The following is a 20,037-nucleotide window of genomic DNA, read 5'->3' on the forward strand; positions in this document are numbered from 1 at the left end:
TTTTGAGATTTGAGCTCCAGCACTCATTCCACACACAGAACACAATGGACAGCGCTGGCTGCTCTCCCATGCCCCGGGTGCAGCGGATCCTGCTGGGGGTCCCTGCTGACACCAGCTCTGTGTGTCAGGGGTGGGGCATGTTCTGCGTGTGTGTGATCTGCTGCCATCAATGTCAGCTCTGTGCGGGTGATGGCGAGACCCTGCTCACAGGTCTCTGGGCTGGAGCAGTGGGGGGCTCTGCTCTGCTCAGAAGGGAGAGAGATGAGTCCTGCTGGCCAGGATCCACCTGCCTGAAAACCGGCCGCGGTGATCCAGAAAGGAGGGAGGCCCAGCCTGCACAAAGAGGAGCAATGGCAGGAACCCCCAGTCCAGCCATCAGCTCTTGTGTGGCTGGCCCCTGCCATCACCACCTAGGCCTGGGCAGGGCTGCAGCGGCAGGGCCAGGGCACCAGGTGAAGATCCAACCAAGGGAATGACCAGGAGTCTGGGTTGCTGTAACTTGGCCTTGGTTGGTATTCCAGGGATGACTGCAGAGCGCAGATCCACTGACCAGAGAGATTCAGAAGGCAACAGATAATTAGGGTTAAACTGAACCACTCAGGGTGAATGTGAGGTGAGTTGCTGATGGGTGGTGCACTTAGAAGCACTTGGAAGAGAGGAAGGTGATCAGGAACAGTCAACACGGATTCACCAAGGACAAGTCATGCCTGACCAACCTGATTGCTTTCTATGAAGAGGTGACTGGCTCTGTGGATGTAGGGAAGATGGTGGATGTGATATACCTTGACTTTAGCAAAGCTTTTGATACAGTCTCTCACAGTATTCTTATCAGCAAGTTAAAGAAGTATGGGTTGGATGAATGGACAATAAGGTGGATAGAGAACTGGCTAGATCATCGGGCTCACCGGGTAGTGATCAACGGCTCCATGTCTAATATCAAGTGGAGTGCCCAGGGGTCGGTCCTGTGGCTGGTTTTATTCAACATCTTCATTAATGATCTGGAGGATGGGGTGGATTGCACCCTCAGCAAGTTTGCAGATGACACTAAGCTGGGGGGGTGCAGTAGATATGCTGGAGGGTAGGGATAGGATACAGAGTGACCTAGACAAATTAGAGGATTGAGCCAAAAGAAACCTGATGAAGTTCAACAAGGACAAGTGCAGAGTCCTGCACTTAGGACGGAAGAATCCTATGCACTGCTACAGACTTGGGACCTACTGGCTAAGCAGCAGTTGTGATGTTCCCCTCTGCAATCTGGACAGGGGTGCAGTGTGTCACAGGGGGAAAAAGCAGTACCAGCATTTGTGGAAATCTGTATAGGGAGGAACACTGGTAAGTTTATTGCCTGCTAGCTTTTGTTTTAGAAGTTATTTTTCTCCATGTAAACATATGTGTGTGTCATCTCTTAACGGATGCCAAAGGAAAATAAGAACTTCAGGGAGGAAAGAAAGAGGAGGAATCTTGGGAGAGGAGAGAGATGGATAAAATGACCCCAAAGGCTTCAACAAAAGTTAATAATGCACCTTCCCCAAACACCAGAGGAGTACAGCAGAGCAGCAAAAGACAAATGGGGAGGGGACATGGGGTTTGAAATCAGAGGTGTGGGGGTGCATGCAAATTTAGGGAACAGAAGGAAAGAGGAAGGAGAAAGATGGAGGCTGGGAGGGGGAAAAAGACAGAAGGGGTCAGAACTTGAAGTGGTATAAAGCAAAGAAGAGTGGAAGAGGACAGCAAGAGGAGAATACTTGGGAGAGCAGACGGAGCGATGAGATTATCTGTGACGTTATCAGAGCGGGCAGCAGACCACCAGCTCTTCTCCTCAGGGTTAAACTACTGCCAGGGCACGTGGCTAGCTTAGTATTCTTTATTTCTTTTCATGGGGGGAGGCCACTGGGAATTTCCACCCCGCTCCCCCTTTTCCCTCCTGAGTCTGCCTGAGAAGGAACTGCTGACTGAAAGTGCTCCTCCTCCTCTGTCCAGGGAGAACAGCAGGGAGGGTTTGTCCTGCACTGGTTCTCCAGGAAGAGTGATAATCCTGGCCAGTTTTCATCTCTCTCTGCTTGAGCGAAGTCTAGGCCAGGCAGAGTGAGCTGGTCTTTGAATGGCCAGTCATCACCGAATCTCTGCTTCGGGAGCTGCAGTGACCATATGTCCCATTTTAGATATAATCACAATACCTGGTTCAGAGCTCATTGAAATCAATGGGAAGACCCCCTGGATTGATTTCCTGGGGTATTGGATCAGGTCCATTCTCAGCAAATGCCCAGTTGTCTGGCAACTCAGTATCGTTCTAAGTTTCCTGTGATGGGTGAACCAGGCCCTCCGAGCCCCCTGCTGAAGTCTGTGCAGTGAAGGTGGTCCTCCAGGTCTGCCTAGAAAGGCTGCAGGGAAGCAGCCAATCAGAGCCCACCCGGCTCAGTTAAAAGGTGCTGCAGGGCATAAGCAGGCCAGTTCCTGCTGGGAACAGAAGGGATAAGACAGAGGGGCTCTCCAGGCAGGGAGGCTTGGGAGAAACCCTCTGCAGACAGGGAACCCTGGGGCTGTAACCCTAAGATTAAGGTGAGGGAGCAGAGTAGGAAGCAGTGCAGGGAATGTAGCAGCAGCAGCAAAAGTAGCAACTGTTCATGGAAGCAATACATCCTGGGTTGGGACCCAGATTAGTGGGTGGGCCTGGGTCTCCCCCTCCACCCCCCCAGCCACGGGGGAAGAGGCCTAAGCCCTGAGGAGGAGAGAGGCTTGTTGAGAGGCACAAGTGAAGGACAAGATTTAAAGGGACACTAGAGAACTTCTGAGGACAAAGTCTCTAGGGAGAAAGCCCTGGAGGCAGTGCTCTAAAACAGGGCAGGGACGGGCTTAAAGTCAGCCGAGAAGGGGCTGAGAACTGAGCCCAGACACAGGCTGCACTTACCAACAAATGCGGCGCAACGACAGGCCCTGTTGGGGCCTTCATGTGTTTAGAGTGTGTGAGACTTAGCTGGAGGGCTGAGCCACTGAAGACCCACCTGATGAGGGCGACAGCTGACAGGGGCACCGTGAGCAGAAAGACAGTGTAGGTTTGCACCCAGCCAACAGGAGGCACTCATGAGGTGAGTGCACACCATCACATTTCCCTGAATACAAGTGATAAATACCTTCTCTTAGAATCATAGAAGACTAGGGTTGGAAGGGACCTCAGGAGGTATCTAGTCCAACCCCCTGCTCAGAGCAGGACTAACCTCAACTAAATCATCCCAGACAGGGCTTGGTCAAGCCGCAGCTTAAAAACCTCCAAGGGTGGAAATCCCACCACCTCCCTAGGTAACCCATTCCAGTGCTTCACCACCCTCCTAGAGTAAACATTTGTCCTAATGTCCAACCTAGACCTCCCCCACTGCAACTTGAGACCGTTGCTCCTTGTTCTGTCACCTGCCACCACTGAGAACAGCCTAGCTCCATCCTCCCTGGATCCCTCTTTCAGGTCGTGAAAGGCTGCTATCAAATCCCTGCATTTGGTTTGCAGTCATGTTGTTCATTCACTGTCTTTGTTAGATGCCTCTGAAGTTCCTCGCAGCCTTCCCTGGTTTTGAACAACCTGCATAATTCTGTGTCATCCACAAATTTTGCTAACTTATTGTCCAGCCCGTTCTCTGGAGCATTCATAGATGCTCCAAACAGTGAATTTCCTGTAATCTCTCCTGTAGGAAAGACAAGCCCTCACTGACCTGGAATCGAGAACAGACCCTGTACAAAGACACGGTGCCAGAGTGAATATAGATGTTTTTTAAACAAAAATTACCGAGTCTCACTGAATGGAATGGGACACACCGCTCCTGTTCGGCTGTGTCTACACTTACGGTGGCGTGCCAGCCAGCTGTGGAAGGAGCTTGTATTGATAACAATCCCTGCCCACACCTAGTTACAGGCTGCAACCAAAGGCTGTAGCTCCAGGGAGGCAGTTGGGAAAGGCTCTGTCAGTGGGGAGCTAACAAAGCCTTTCCCAGCTGCCTGCCCCCTGCCAGAGCCTTTCCCCATTGCTGGAGCCTTTCCCAGTGGCAAGGAAAGGCTCTGGCAGTAGGACACTGCACTACTAAACAGAGCAGAGTAGCTGGGGGATGCATGGCTTGGGCATGTAGAGGGGTGTGTGGGATATACACCCTGGGGATTCAGGTGCGCAGGGCACTATACTCCACACACCTGTGCTGTGCCTCACCATCTGCACTGCTCTTTACACTCGTGCTAGCTGGGCATGCAGTGTCTGTGCATTACACGCTTCCATGGGTGTAGACGCACCCTTAGAGGCAGATAGAAACTGAGCTCTGATTGGCCAATGGGGAAGGCACAGCTAAGCAGGTATCTTCTAGCAATTCATATGAGCTGACACTGCCTCCAGGTGCGCCAGCCAGCTGTGGAAGGAGCCTGTCTTGATAACAATCCCTGCCCACACATAATCGCACACGGTGAGAGTCAGCACATCCCCACCCCCTCAGCTTGGGGCGAGGAGAATGGCAGCCTCGTTTTCAGCCTCAAGCGGTGATGTAACATCCCACATCCCCCAAAGGTCGCCGGCGTCCTCCAGGAAACGGGGGAGGCGGGAGCTGCTATTGTCTGTTCTGCCCTACAATGTCTCTACCGCCTCGGTCACTGCCAGACCGCAGCACCTTCCAGCCGGGCATTCGGCACCATGACTAATATTTCTCACCCGTGGTGGAAAAAAGAGGCAGCAGTGGAAGCGTAGGTTGCAGTGACCTCTAAACTATCAGCTCCGGACGCTGCCTCTGCACCGCTCTGAAGACAGTGCGGATGTTTCGGATGTGAAAAGAAACCCAGCGTTTGAAAGAAAAGAACCTTTCTGAGGCTCCCTTTACACATTCCAAAGAAGCAGGGAGGGGCATGACCCCATCCATTGATTCCTTTGCACGTCCCTTTTCCGATCGCCCAGGAAATACACCCAGCCTGTTTGTACGGTAGGACAAATACAGTCTCACAAAGCTGATGTAACTCAGACACAGGTGTTTTACTTTTATCTGGAGTATCTGTACTGTCACTCACCTCCACATTCACTGAGACTACTTTAACTGATCAGCACTTGCAGGCGCCTGACAGCCGAAGGACAGATGCACCCACGTGACACTCCAAGGTTTCTGGGTGAGTGCACACTCCTATCGGAGATACAGTGTGAGCTCAGGCCCTCAGTGCACAGGCCTGTGAACCAGCAGGTGAGCACCTCTGCTTCTGTACTGTGGGACCGCTGGCGGGAGGAGGTGCATGGTGGAGAGCACAAAGCAGGAAAATAGGTCTTGTCCGACGAACCCGATTCCACTGCTGGAGGAGATGACAAGGTTGGATGACGAAAGAGCCCTGTGTAGATGTACTGCACTTAGACTGTTGTAAGGTGTTGGACTTAGCACGACATGACATTTTGAGTACAAAAATTAGCACCATAAGGTATCACTAAAGCACCTGTGAAACGGTTTAAGAACCAGCTAAGTGTCAGAGCTCCAAAAGTAGCTGTCAAGGGGGTGTGTCTAGCAGGGTCAGTACTAGCCCTGACGCTAGCCCTGATGCTCATCCATGTTCTGGAGGTAAATATAAAAGCACTGCTGATAACACTGGGGAATCACACACAGACTGGCGGGGTGGGAAATGATGATGAGGACGGTGCAGTCATACAGAGTGATCTGGATCACTAGGTAAATTGGGCCCAGTCAAACCAAATCTAAACACAAGGTCATATAGCTAGAACCAAATCATATAGGTCCTGCCTACAGAACGGGAGCCTTTCCCCTGGAAAGCAGTGTCTCTTTAAAGGGCTTAGGGGTCAGAACGGACAAAAAATCGACAAAGCACTCCCAGTGCAGTGCTGTGGCCAGAGGACAAATGCATTCCTTGGATGCATAAACGGGAGCAGTGAATAGAAACAGGGAGATGGTGAGATGGACAGCGGGATTCTGCACACAGTTCTGGTGTCAGCGTTTTAAAAAGGATGTTGAAAAACTGAAGAAAAGATTCACACAAATGGTTCACGGGCTGGAGAAAATGCCTGACAGTGAGAGACTTAACGAGAGTGATCTATTTAGCTTAGCAGGGAGTGAGGCTGTGTTGCTGTGATTAGCAGTGTTTACTGAATATTGTGACAGCTAAAGCCCACGCAGGGGTGGTCTAAGATGTGCAGTAACACTTTTCCCATTTGTGTAGGACTGTGTACAAACTGGAAATAAAATGCTTGTGTAGTGAATGTGTTTCTCTATGTCCGTTTGAAGCTATGATAGTAACAAGCTGGATGCAACTTGGTTAAAAAACCTCTGAACGGTAGGTACATGTAAAGCTGTTTGTTCCCCATATTGTGTTGTTGAGCAGATTTTGAAACCTGTATTTTGTTCGTAGGCTGATAATGAGCAGTAAGAATAGAAGTCAAAACACGTTTTATGGTTCAGAGTGTTCTGATTTTATGCTGATTTTGCAGAGTTACAATCAGACGATTTGTTTCTAGGCATGACAAGTAACTTCAGTTTCTTCATTTCATGTTCACCAACAGACAGTACTAGACAGTGCCAGCCCTGTGCAGGGTGACAGTGAACACAGGGTGTGTAACGAGGGATAGCCCCTTACACTGAAGTGCACTTACAGACCCAGGTCTGGAAAGGATCAACACCGACTCTTGATTCAGATCAAAGCTGTGTTTATTAACACTATGAAACCATTGTTGCAGGCTACAAAGTAACCGAGTTGCAATAAATGAGTGCACAGGTAACGGCACAGGACACACCATGCATGGCTGTACTGATCGCTGGACACAGTTACAGGTTGGCACTCTGATTAACGGATACAGGGATTAGCGACTGGCAATGAGGCAAACCAGGCTTAGCGATGAGACAAACCAGTCAGTCTTCGGCTCCCCTGGCCCCCAGCGCAGTTATAATCAGAACCAGGCAAAGCAGGCCCAGCAATGGACTGGCCTTGTCACCCAGCAATGCAAATCATGAGCACAGGCAATAAGCGAGTACGAGTGAAACATCCTCAGCACTAAGCGCGATCCCAGCTGCCAGCCAGTGCTCACTTTAATCTGCCATGAGCCCCTGACACAGGAATATCAGCCAGCTGCTTCCAGACACACGGCTGTAGAAATACAACCTTCCAGATGCTAGGTTGTGTATCTAGGGAAACACAGCCTAGACGGAGCTACTATAAGGTGGGTGCATAACTGGTTGGAAAACCATTCCCAGCTAGCAGTTATCAGTGGTTGACAGTCCAGCTGGAAGGGCAGAGCGAGTCGGATCCTGCAGGGAGCAGTTCTGGGTCTGGTTCTGTTCTATATTTTCATCACTGATTTAGGTAATGGCACAGAGAGGACACTTGTAACGTGTGCAGATGACACCAAGCTGGGAGGGGCTGCGAGTGCTTTGGAGGATTGGATTAAAATTCAAAATGATCTGGACAAACTGGAGAAATGGTCTGAAGTGAATAGGATGAAATTCAACAAGGAGAAATGCAAAGAACTCCAAGGAAGGAACAGTCAGTTGCACACACACAAAATGGGAAATGGCAGCCTAGAAAGGAGTGCTGCAGAAAGGGATCTGGGGGTTATAATGGGTCACAAGGTAAATATGAGTCAACAGTGTAACACTTGCAAAAAAAGCAAACCTCCTTCGGGGACGTTGTGATGGGCTGTACCTGCCCCTCCCGCCAGATGAGGAGTCCTTAGCTTTCTCAGTAGCCAGAAAGACCCCTCCCCATCACACACGCTGCACACACCCTGGCAGGAGGTGGGGGTTAAAAGCCCAGCAGAGCCCCGGTGTGGGAGGAGGATGGGACAATAGAGGAGAGAGACTCACTCCCAGAGCCCGCCAGAAGGGACGCAGCCCTGCCATGCCCAAAGGGGCCGCCAGACTGCTTTCCTGATCAGCAAGACTGCTGTGTGTTGAGCCCTGCCATGCCCAGAGGGTTCAGGACTGCCTCCCGCTCAGCCCCGGTGGGTTGCTGGGCCCCACTGCACCAGGGAAACTCTCGTACAGTGGTGTGATAGGGAGCCAGAGGCAACGCACAACACTTTGGGACCTGCACGGGATGGTAGTTGTACCAACACCCCCCTGCTTTTGGGGAGCCCCAGGCAGTGTCTGTCACAGATGTGTTAGCAGGAGTGTTGGCTTTAGAAGCTATGAATCTATGACTACTTTCAGTGTCATGTCAAGTGTGTTTCATTTTCAAAGCAATCTGAAATCATTAATCACTGTTCACATAGGCAGGGGAAGGACTGACACATCCAGGTGTCCTGCCCTACCAGGCACTTCTTGGTTTGAAGGAGCAGGCCTGATGTTTTGGGCATGTTGAAGGACACTGGGTTTTCATCCATGCTTTCCACAGATGGTCTGAACTCAGCTGCCAAGGATGCTGCTGCCACCCTGTAAATACGGCAGCACCCGCGTCATGCCACCCGGTGGCAACAGCAACTCATCCCCTCATCACCTGTGTAGGGGAGCAAAGGCATGGGGGAAGAGACCTAGACTGTACTGGAGTGGATGGGAGGAGAAATTTAGACTGGTGAGGCAAATGCAGTAGAAGATATTTTGCAGGGGGAGCTGGAAAGGAGGAACTAGAAGCAGAAGGAAAAAACTGGGGCCTTTAAAAATCGTTTTAGGCCAGGCCTAAGTTGGAGGGAGATAGAAAGACATGAGGAGCTGTAAGCAAGTGAGAAAAAGAAGAAAGAAAACAAAAGAACATACTGTAAAATGCAGGAGGACACAGGATGCAGAGAGAATAAGAAGAAATAAGGAAAGGTTTGGAGCAGCAGGGCAGGTAAATACCAAAGAGAAGATGGAACTAGAGCAGATGTGTGGTTTAAAAAAAAAGTGCTACCTGTTGGGAGAAAACAGCAGGGTTTCGGAGGGGCAGATACTTGGACCAGAAGGACCTTCGGATATTCTGGGATTATAAAAAACTCTCAAATTATATTTCAGGTTTGCTAAATCAAAGACAGTTCACAAATAATTTCCTAAGCTTAGAACCCTTTCTCTCATCATTCAGATTTTGAAAATAAAAGCCCATGTCTCTACCCCGAGGGAGGCCTGTACTCCGTAGGGACAGAAACACTCTCATCAAAGTCAGAAGTGGGAGCCTTGTGTGTGTTACAAAGATTGGCCACGATTTTGAAAAAAGCAGGTGCCTAAAGTGAAGCAGCAGAGTATCTGAGCACCATCTGTAATGGGGCTAGGATAAATGCATCTCTGTGGGGTCGGGACGTGCTGGTATCTCTGTTATACAGGTAGGGAACTGAGGCACAGAGAGACTAAGGCCCAGATCCTCAAAAGTATTTGGATCCTAACTTCCATTGAAATCACTGGGTGACGTTAAATCAGTGGAAGTTCGGAGCCTAAATACCTTTGAGGATCTGGGCCTAAGGGACTTACCCAAGGTCACACAGGGAGTGTGTTGCAGAGCCTGGACTTGAACCCAGGTCTCCCAAGTCCCAGACTAGTATCTGAAAACAAGAGGTCTGATTTTCAAGTGGGGAGAGCCAGCTGTTCTCATTGATTTTTATGGGAGCTGTTGGAAGTGCTTCACTTTTCTAACATTTATAAGGAACACGGATCCACTGGCACTCATCCTGGGAATGAATGCAGAACTGAAAACGGATCTTGTTCTGACTTCAGTGGAGATTCACTAAGAATGAACTTGGCCTGGTGGCCTTGGCCAGAAAAAACCCATCCACTTTCTGGTTTAGACACGAATGTCAGATTTAAAGTGCGGATTGGGGTTTTTAAGTTCCAGTTTGGAATCAATTTGAAGCTGAAATGATTGATTTCCCCCTTACCTTGCACCTTGTGGTGTCACACTTGTGCACAGTGAGTGCAGAGTGGATATCATTCCGACCTGGTTGCAACTGACACAGAATTTGAACCCACTTTGCAGATCTGTAAGTGACAACATAGGGTGCGATGCAATAGAGAATCAGCCTGAAAAGTGTAATAAGCTCTAAATATTTTCATCATTATTATTAGTTAAACCAATTTCGTATATTGAAACCAATTCCACGAAGCTTTTGAAATTTAGGTGACTTCTGTTCACGCTTCCTATTCTTAGCTATTTCCGACTCAGCCGGCAGCAATTCCTCCTTATTGGCAATCTTGGTTATCATCACAGCTGTTTCTCTCACTTTACTCAGTGATTTTATGCGTTCCTGGTATCCAGGCTTTGCTTCCTGTTATCATCACAGCTGTTTCTCTCACTTTACTCAGTGATTTTATGCGTTCCTGGTATCCAGGCTTTGCTTCCTGTTCTTCTGACTTGATCAGCAGGTCAATATGTTCTGGAGTGGACAGTGGGTTTGGTTTTAAGGCAATTTCTTGCAGGCGTTGGAGGCTGCGAGATGATCTTTCAATTATCTCTAACACCATCTCTTCCACCACAGCATATTCCTGAAAAAGCTGCTCAAATATCTTCTCAGTTGTCATCACCTCTCCAGATGCCTTCTGATACTTTTCCTTCAGTTGTGCATAGGTTTGTTTCTCTTTTACAACTTCATAATCCCACCTGTACTTTTGATTGAAGTGAACGTTCCACTGACATTTACCTGCACAAGCAGTGCAATGTCCAGAGCTGTCCATAGCAGTACACTTGTGCTTGTCTCTATCATCAGCAATAGGACAGGGGTAGTGGCACGTGTAATGACACTGCTGGCAGTTTGTTATATAATGTTTATCAATCTCTAGCTTTATTGGCACTGTTTTTTCTACCTCATACTCAAAGTCTTTATTGGCTTCCATATCACCCCTGTGCTGTTCCAGAGCTCGATGGGTCCTTCTCAGTTCCTCTAGCTTCATCAGACCAGCTTTGATTTGTGGCTGCAGGCCTTCCACAGCCGTCTGCAGCGCCTGCCGTTCTCTGAGAACTTCCTTCGTCAGTGTTAAGCTTCTTGTTTCTAATTTACCTAGAGAGTCAAAAAATGTCTTCATGCTCGTCGCTCCCATTTTCCAGAACATTTCATCAAAATTAAAACTGCCCACAGCAGTTCCAGCATTGCTGGCAAACAGTGCAGAGTTATTGAATTTGAAATGAATGGGCATGCCCTGACCATCTTTAGAACATGGCACGTCAGACTCTTTAATGGCCTCCAGAACAGGGGGTGTCTGTCCATCTGCAAAGGTGATCAGGATTTGTATATTGTCTTTTATATCCTTCCCAAAAATGGAGAGCACTGAGTCAAACACGTACTTCTGGGCATGTGTCAAACGAGCAAGTGAGGACTGAACTACAACGCAGACAGCGTCTATGTGATCAATGGCCCGTGGGATGGAGAAAAACTCTCGGATCTGCCTTGTTATCTCTTTGTCATGGTCTATCCCTCTGGTATCACCAAACCCTGGGGTGTCTATTATAGTCAGGGAGTAGCGGACTTGGAAACCCTTTTTATGATTAACTTCATAGGCAGTCACTTCAGACGTCTGGCTCTGGGCTTGGCTTCTGTTTGTAATTTCATGGATTAGTTTGAATCTGAATTCATCTTCCCATTGTACACCCAGGACATAGTTGATCATCCCATTGATGAGTGTAGTTTTCCCTGACCCAGTTGCTCCCATCACCATAATGACTTTGTTAGGGACCAGCAGGTTCTCTTTTCCCAGCCTGTTCTTTATGTAAGATACATTAGGACCTAATGTTGTCTTCTCTAATGGAAGGGTATAAATTGATGGCGAACCTTCAGTTATCAGAGACCCGTGTTTCACAAAGTCTTGTGCACTTGTCTGTGATTTTGCTGCAGATGTTGGAGGTTGCTCATCTCTTGTCACTGTGCCCTGCTTAAGGGAATTATGTGGCTGCTTCTTTGATTCATTCCTCTTTGGTGTTGAAATCAGAGTCTCCTCACTTGGGTCACTCACAGTCCCATCCTCACACACAGCCGACACTCGGAATCTGTAGGGCTTCTTAGGCATCAGTCCCTCAATGGTACAGAACTTTGTTCTCTTTTCTGTCCTTCGTTCCAGCCATTTGTCTTTCTCTTTTTGCCTTGCATCGTCAGCCTTCTCTTTGTATTCCACCTTATACTCCTTTATAACAACTCCATCTCCAGTAACAGTTGGACTCTCCCAGGTGAGGGTTATGGCCGATGGTGCTAATTTAGCAGTTTCAGGCTTCCCAGGAGGGCTGGTAGGAAGAGTCTTCACAGTATCACTCACGTTGCTGCTCGCGCTGAGCCCTGGTTTGCTCACTGCAGCGTATCGGAACTGGTATTCGGTGTTTGCATGTAGCCCGGTTACTGTGAATGTCTCTTGTTTGTTATTTACATTCACAGCCGTCCAGTTCTCCTGCCCTACAATTCTGTACTCTACCCGATAGCCGGATATCGCAGCCCTTCCATAGGCTGCTGGTTTAAATGTGAACTGCACATGGTCATGTCTGATTCCATCAATCTGGGCAGGGAGAGGTTTTGAGGGAGGCTCAAATGCGGTGCTTATTTGCTTTCCACCTTCATACAGGTAAATAGAAGCTCCTGGAATGTTCTTATTTAAAACAGAGGTCACAATGAACCGAGTCTTCACATTGGACTTATTAACACTGGCAAAATCTAAGAAGGATTTTGCAGATTCTAGTGCTTTTTTAGACTTCTGCATATCACTGACCCCTGGTGTGCATTTTGGCTGTTTAGGCACATGTCTGGTTCTTTTTGGATCACATGTTTTCCCCCCTGTTTGGATTTGAAACCAGTGTTCTAACTCTGATATATATTCGTCTTCTTCTTGTAATGAGGTGAATGTAAATGAGACAGTGTACTGAACTGTGGTGTCTAGGAAAATTTCATCTACCTCTCTTTTGGAAGATATAGTGTCCACTTTATTGAATTTGGTAAGGTAAACATCCACTGAATTAATCTCTTCTTCCTTTTTATCCAGAAATTCCATGAGACGCTGGTTACTGAATGGTGATTTCTCTTTCTTGATTAAAATATTCATCAGGGCTTTGTTATTTTCTCTACCTCCACGAATAGATGATAAAGTTTCTGCGAGCTGTTTCTGGAAAGTCTGTTTGTATCGGTTACACAGACCTTTGAATTGCTGGATTTTCCTCTTGATTTCAGGGAAGGCTGAGGAAATTGGACTCTTCACCATGTCGTTGCATCGCATGTCCAGCTCTGTCAGTTGCTCCAGGGTGGTTTGAACAACAAAGATCAGTGCTATGCTGATCTCACGCACCAGCTGAGCAGCTTTGGAATCCAGCTTGGTCAGCGGGTACAGCCAGACTCTCACTGGTACGGCCTTCTCCCCATGGTCACCCAGCAGCAGTGGGAGGGTGGAATATATTTTCATGGCCTCTTGGTAAGTAGCTGGATTGTTCTCAAGAGCAAAATCACCATAAAACTTACAACTAAGCTTTTCAGTTTGTGCTTTTTCCTTGTCATCCATTTTGAGAGCTCCTTCCCCTTCAATGGAAATCAGGGGTATCTTTTTAATCATAACCTGGAGATCTCCCTGTATCTCTTGTACGTTCTCAAAAGAAGAAAGTTCCCGATCAAACACAAAGAAAGCCTGAGCCCCGTACAGCACTGCCGTGACCACATGGGTGGCCGTGCCTTGGTCAAATACTTCAGGGTAAGAGACATTTTGGCGCCCTAAATGTTTCATGGTCAGCTGCTCAAACTTTGTTGTTGTTGAATACTGCAGAGTAACTCGGGCCTGATGCTGAGAGTTCTTGGTGTCATTTAAGTATTTGGCAGATCCATCTACTTTAACCAACCCCCCCAGAAAACTGGCCTTCAGCGATGCTGTGACATTGAGGGCAGAGGCCTTGTCTTCAATGGTGTCAGATGCAATGATCTCAAATTCAGTCTTGGGGTGTGGTTTTGTATCCACATTGTTTTGAAGTGTCTCCAGGTCCCATAAAGTGAACCCTGGAAAATCACAGATAGACATATGGTTAGTGACAGAAGAGAGAAGAATCTGATATGGTGACATATTTGTTCTCAAGGACTTTATCTGAAATTCAAATGCAGATAATAAATACAGAAAGTAAAATTAAGAACATAAGATCAGCTCCACTGGGTCACACCAATGGTCCATCTCACCCAGTATCCTGTCTCTGACAGTGGCCGGTGCCAGATGCTTCAGAGGGAATGAACAGAGCAGTGCAAATAATAAGTAACCCATCACCTGTTGTCCATTCCCACCTTCTGGCTGTTGGAAATTTTGGTGCACCCAAAGCATGAGGTTGTGTCTATGACCATCTTGGCTAATTCCCACCTTCTGGCTGTTGGAAATTTTGGTGCACCCAAAGCATGAGGTTGTGTAGCCATTGATGAGCCTATCCTACTGGAACTTAGTTAATTCTTGTTTTGAACCCAGTTATGCTATGGCATATGAATTCCATGGCAGTGAATTCCACTGTCTGACAGTGCATTGTGTGAAGAAATACTTCCTTTCGTTTGTTTTAAACCTGCTGCCTATTAATTTCATTGGGTGCCCCTACATCTTGTGTCATGTGAAGGGGTAAATAACACTTCTTTATTCACTTTCTCCACACCAGTCATGATTTTACAGATTTCTGTCATATTCCCCTTTAGTCGTCTCTTTTCTAAATTGAACAGTTCCCATTCTTTTAATCTCTCCTCATATGGAAGCTGTTCCATATCCTTAATTATTTTTTTGCCTTCTGTGTACTTTTTCAATTCTAATATACCTTTTCAGAGATAGGGCAACTAGGACTGCATGTAGTATTCACGCTAGTTCAACCCCCTTCTCAAAGCAAGACCAACCCCAACTAAATCATCCCAGGAAGGGCTTTGTCAAGCAGCACCTTAAAAACCTCTAAGGGCAGAGATTCCACCACCTCCGTAGGTAACCCATCCCAGTGCTTCACCACCCTCCTAGTGAAAAACTTTTTCCTAATATCCAACCTAGATTTCCCCCACTGCAACTTGAAACCATTGCTCCTTTTTCTGTCATCTGCCACCACTGAGAACAGCCTAGCTCCATCCTCCTTGGAACTCCTCTTCAGGTAGTTAAAGGCTGCTATCAAACCCCCGTCACTCTTGTGTTCTGCAGACTAAACAAGCCCAGATCCTTCAGCCTCTCCTCATAAGTCCTGTACTCCAGCCCCCTCATTATTTTTGTTGCCCTCCGCTGGACTCTCTCCAACTTTTCCACATCCTTTTTGTAGTGGGGAGCCCAAAGCTGGACACAATACTCCAAATGTGGCCTCACCAATGCCAAACATATGGGAATAATCACCTCCCGCGATCTGCTGGCAATACTCCTACTAATGCAGCCCAATATGTAATTAGGCTTCTTGGCAAAAAGGGCACACTGTTCACTCATCTCCAGCTTCTTATCCACTGTAACCCTCCAGTCCTTTTCTGACGAACTTTTGGCTAGCCCGTCAGTCCCCAGTCTGTAGCTGTGCATGGGATTCTTCCGTCCTAAGTGCAGGACTCTGCACTTCTCCTTGTTGAACCTCATCAGATTTCTTTTGGCCCAATCCTCCAGTTTGTTTAGGTCACTCTATATCCTATCCCTACCCTCCAAGGTATCTCCCACTCCACCCAGCTTAGTGTCATCTGCTAATTTGCTGAGAGTGCAATCTACCCCATCCTCCAGATCATTAATTAAGATGTTGAATAAAACGGGCCTCAGGACCAACCTCTGGGACACTCCTCTTGTTACTGGCTGCCAACTAGACATCGAGCCGTTGATCACTACCCATTGAGCCTGATGATCTAGCCAGCTCTCTATCTACTTTATTGTCCATTCATCCAATCCATACTTCTTTAACTTGCTGGCAAGAATTATGTGGGAGACAGTATCAAAAGCTTTGCTAAAGTCAAGATATATCACATCACCACTTTCCCCACATGCACAGAGTCAGTCATGTCATCAGAGAAGGCAATCAGGTTGGTCAAGCATGATTTGCCCTTGGTGAATCCATGCTGACTGTTCCTGATCGTCTTCCTCTCTTCCAAATGCCTCAGAATGGAGCCTTTGAGGACCTGCTCCATCATTTTTCTGGGGATTGAGGTGAGGCTGACCGGTCTGTAGTTCCCAGGTTCCTCCTCCTTCCCTTTTTTGAAGCTGGGCACTATATTTGCCTTTTTCCAATCATCTTAGACCTCCCCCTATTGCCACAAGTTTTCAAAGATAATGGCCAATGGCTCTGCAATCACATTAGCCAACTCCCTCAGCCCCCTCGGAGGCATTGCATCCGGCCCCATAGACTTGTGCATGTCCAGTATTTCTAAATAGTCCTGAACCTGTTCTTTCAGCACTGCGGGCTGCTCACCTCCTCCCCATTCTGTGCTGCCCAGTGCAATAGTCTGGGAGCTGACCTTGTCTGTGAAGACAGAGGCAAAAAAAAGTATTGCCCCCCCCTGCTGCAAGACTGAGATACAGCTGATCCACATGACCTTTGCTGGGGGGGACAAGCCTTTGCGGGGGCCAGGGGTGCCAAAGGGCAGTCAAGCAGGATGGGGGTGCTGCAGGGGACGCAGATGGGTAGGTCGAGCTAGAGGGTACTCGGGGCTGGCACTTGGGGGGAGCCAGTTCGGGGAAGTGGGGGGTCCAGTGCTGGGCTGCAGGTGGGGAGGAGGTCCAATTGTTTGCCTCATGTTGTTTTTATCCCTGGGGTGGTGGGGCGCAGTGATCCCGGCACCAGGGGGAGGAGCCTGTCTTTCTCCACAGCGGGTGCTGAGCACTGAGCACAGCAGGGCCCGGGGCCACTGGAGCCCAGGCACTTCACTGTGTGAGCACCCTTAGCACATCGCTCCATCCCCTGGGCTTTAACCTCAGTTCATAGTAACAGTTCATTCTGGTTTTTGCCACCCCCCAAATTTTGCAGCTCTAGGCAACCACCTAATTTGCCTAGTGGTTGCACCAGCCCTGAATCTGTAGATACTGCAAGGAAGAAGGAACCTACAGGACCCTGAGTCAGCAGGGAAAATGTTGAAGAAAGCTCTCCAGGTGGGGGAGATACTGTAAGACCAGCTGGGACCCTTTTGTGATTTCTCTGAGTTGCAACCCACAGTTTGGGAAGCACTGCCTTATGCTTTTTACATTTGATGTGAGCAACTTTTCCATCCTTCTGGTTGTTTGGACCCACAGGCTTGGTGTCACCTTTGGCTCAGTCCTTTCCCTAAACTCTCACATCCAGCCTGTGTCTTCCTACATGTTCCTACACAACATCTTTAAGATTCAGCCTTTCCTCTCATTTGGGGCTGGGAAGAGAGTGGAGTAGAGCACCTGGCCAGTTGTTACCCAGTGCTGGGAGAGACCAGTGGAAATCTGTGATATTTTAGGCAGGCTCTTGGATCCAAAGCATTGGCCCAGTGCTGCTCAATGCACAGACAGAGTGCCTGCTTGTGACTGATAGTGAGTGTCCTGGGCACGGAGCTATAATAGCAAAGCTTTAAGGCACTGAAGAGGGTAAGAAGGGACTCAACACTGCACCAATCTTGATTGGACCCCAGAATGTGAAAATCTGGGCGGGGCTGCAAGCACTTTGGAGAATAGTATTAGAATTCAAACTGACCTCGACAAATCGGCGATTTGGTCTGAAATCAACAAGATGAAATTCAATAGAGACACATACAGAGAACTGCAGTTAGGAAAGAAAAATCAAATGCACAAACAGCTACACAAAGGGGAATAACTGGCGAGGTGGTGGTGCTTCTGCGAAGGGTCTGGGGCTTAGAGTGAATCACACATTGAATATGAGCCAGCTGTGCGATGCAGCTGCAGAAAAGGTCCCTATCATTCTTGGACGTATTTACAGGAGTCTTGTCTGTAAGACGCAGGAGGCAATTGTCTGTTCTACTCTGCACTGGTGAGGCCTCGGCTGGAGAACTGTGTCCAGTTTTGGGCGCCACACTAAGAAAGATGTGGACAAAGAGGAAAAAGTCCAGAGGAAAGCAACAAAAATGATAAAAATTGAGAAACCTGACTTAGGAGGAAAGGTTAAAAAAACTAGGCATGTTTAGTTTTGGAAAAGAAGACTGAGGTGGAGACCTGAGAACCATCTTCCAATATGTTCAGGACTGCTATAAAAAGGACAGTGATCACTTGTTCTCCATGTCCACTGAAGGCAGGACAAGAAGTAATGAACTTAATCTGTAGCCAGGAAGGGTTAGGTAGTTAAATATTAGGGAAAACTTTCTTACTAGAAGGGTAGTTAAGATCTGGAACAGGCTTCCAGGGAGGCTGTGGAATCCCTGTCACTGCAGGTGTTTAAGAGCAGGTTGGACAAACACTTGTCAGGGATGGGCTAGGTTTACTTGGTCCTGCCTCAGCACAAGGGGTTGGTTTGGATGATCTCATGATGTCCCTTCCAGCCCAACATGTATGTGATGCTGTGAGATAGGGCTGTACTCCAGTGCTGGACTGGTGGGAGTTCTATTAAACTGGGAAATCAAACATTTCATTTGTACACAGCTCTTTCCTTGAATGTCAGAAGGGCCACCATCCCAATGCACATACATCCTGCCCCATACAAAAACCCCACACCGTGACCCCTGTGTTAATGTGCTGGGCTGTTTCCATAAACATTTCTGGGCCAGTTGTGATCAGCTCACTCTCTGCTATAAAGTGGTTCAGGGAGTGTCCCTTTCCTTCTTTCTCACCCCAGTTCAGGGGCTACCAGCATTACCTGGGATGAGGGTTTCATCGCGGCAGTCATACAGCATCCCCAGCTGGAAAGGGCGGCCCAGAGCAGGCATCTCAATTGTAGCATCTGACGCAGCCATGGTTTAATGTCCAAATGCTTTCCTCTGTGTCTCACCTGCAGGAAATAATAGGAGTTAAACTGAAGCCCATCCGGGACCAGATTCAAACATGGCTCTTTGGTTGCCAATGTCAAACCTTTCCGGACCAGGTGCTCTGGTGCATCACAGTAACACACAGATTTGTGAGGATGACATTGCATCGTTTCAGGGACACACTCAAGTGCATCATAGTGGAGCTCAAAGGAGCATGGAAAAGGGTTCTATGGACAGGCTGCATTTTCTCTATTTAAGCCCATCTTTTTCTTATTACTGTTTGTGTTGTTGTAGGGCACAGGGGCCCCATTAATGGACCGGGACCCCACTGGGCTAAGTATCGTACAAACACAAAACTGACCTGCCCCATGAAGCTGACAGTCTAACTGTAGGACAAGAGACATCAGACAGAGACAGACACACAGGGGAGCACAAGGAAACCCTGAGACGACACTGGTCAGCAAGATGGGCAGTGGTCTCAGCACGCCAGCTGCTTCACCGTCGTCATGTTTTCAGAAGGCCTCATCGTCTGCTACGACTCACATTCCATTGTAGATCTCGGCTGCCGTTCCTTAGTTCTCCAGCAGCACCAGCTTTGTCCCTCTTGCTTCCCAAGGTGAGTTAGAATACAACCATCCAAGATAGATGCCTAATGTTCATGGCCCTGCCACATTCACGGTTCATTTTAGTAAATGTCCTGGTCCTAGCGTTTAAAAACCTTGAATTTCACAGTTTCCAGTATTTAAATCTTAAATGTCATGATGTTGTAACAAAGCATGAATATATATTGAAAAACAGCAAAATATAGCCATGTAAAGCCCATGATGGCCCCCCACAAGAGTGCTGACTCCCTCCATACCATGCTGCCCTTACCTGTGTGCTGCTGCTGGTGGTGGCGTTGACTTCAGAGCTGGGCACACCAGCTAGCAGCCCCCGCTGTCCGGCCACCCAGCTCAGAAGGCAGCACAGAAATCCCCCCCTCCCCAATAGCCTTGTGACCCCCTTTTTGGGTCAGGACCCCAAGTTTGCAGAACACTGATTAGTACGGGGTGAAAGTACACAAAAGACCAGATTTCGTGAGGGACACAAGATTTCATAGTCAGTGACGTGTTTTTCACGATCCAGTATGGCTGTTCTAATGTAGGGCCCTACTAATGCCGGAGCTGGGATCCTCCCATGGCCATTAACGTTTCTGTTAGTGCAGAATGTTGATGCAAGCATCATATAAGTTTGTACAGCACCTAGCACAATGCGACCCTGACCTGGTTGGCTTCTAGGCACTATCACAATATACATATTACATGCTGAATAATTATAATCTAAATTGAGTA

At 48.0% G+C, this 20,037-nt stretch overlaps 1 protein-coding gene across 1 annotated transcript; it reads right to left on the reverse strand.

Moving 5' to 3' along the window:
• Positions 1 to 10,130: 10,130 nt before the first annotated feature.
• On the reverse strand, positions 10,131 to 18,694 carry LOC137141113 (uncharacterized). The gene is made up of 2 exons (XM_067529966.1): positions 18,598 to 18,694; positions 10,131 to 13,858 (listed from the first exon to the last, which is right to left on the reverse strand). Exons 1-2 carry the CDS (start codon positions 18,692 to 18,694, stop codon positions 10,131 to 10,133), a joined length of 3,825 nt encoding a protein of 1,274 aa, XP_067386067.1.
• Between the last annotated feature and the right edge of the window lie 1,343 nt (positions 18,695 to 20,037).

The sequence above is a fragment of the Emydura macquarii genome, unplaced genomic scaffold, assembly GCF_026122565.2.
Source record: "Emydura macquarii macquarii isolate MOO-44397 ecotype Brisbane River unplaced genomic scaffold, CSIRO-AGI_Emac_v2 contig_2997, whole genome shotgun sequence".
NCBI classification, from domain to species: Eukaryota; Metazoa; Chordata; order Testudines; family Chelidae; genus Emydura; species Emydura macquarii.

Excerpts from the sequence above, each read along its gene's own strand:
- LOC137141113 (XM_067529966.1), bottom strand. The coding sequence starts at position 18,694 with ATGGCTGCGTCAGATGCTACAATTGAGATGCCTGCTCTGGGCCGCCCT. Across the intron at positions 13,859-18,597 it reads CGATGAAACCCTCATCCCAG|GGTTCACTTTATGGGACCTG; the intron begins GTAATGCTGGTA and ends GTGATTTTCCAG.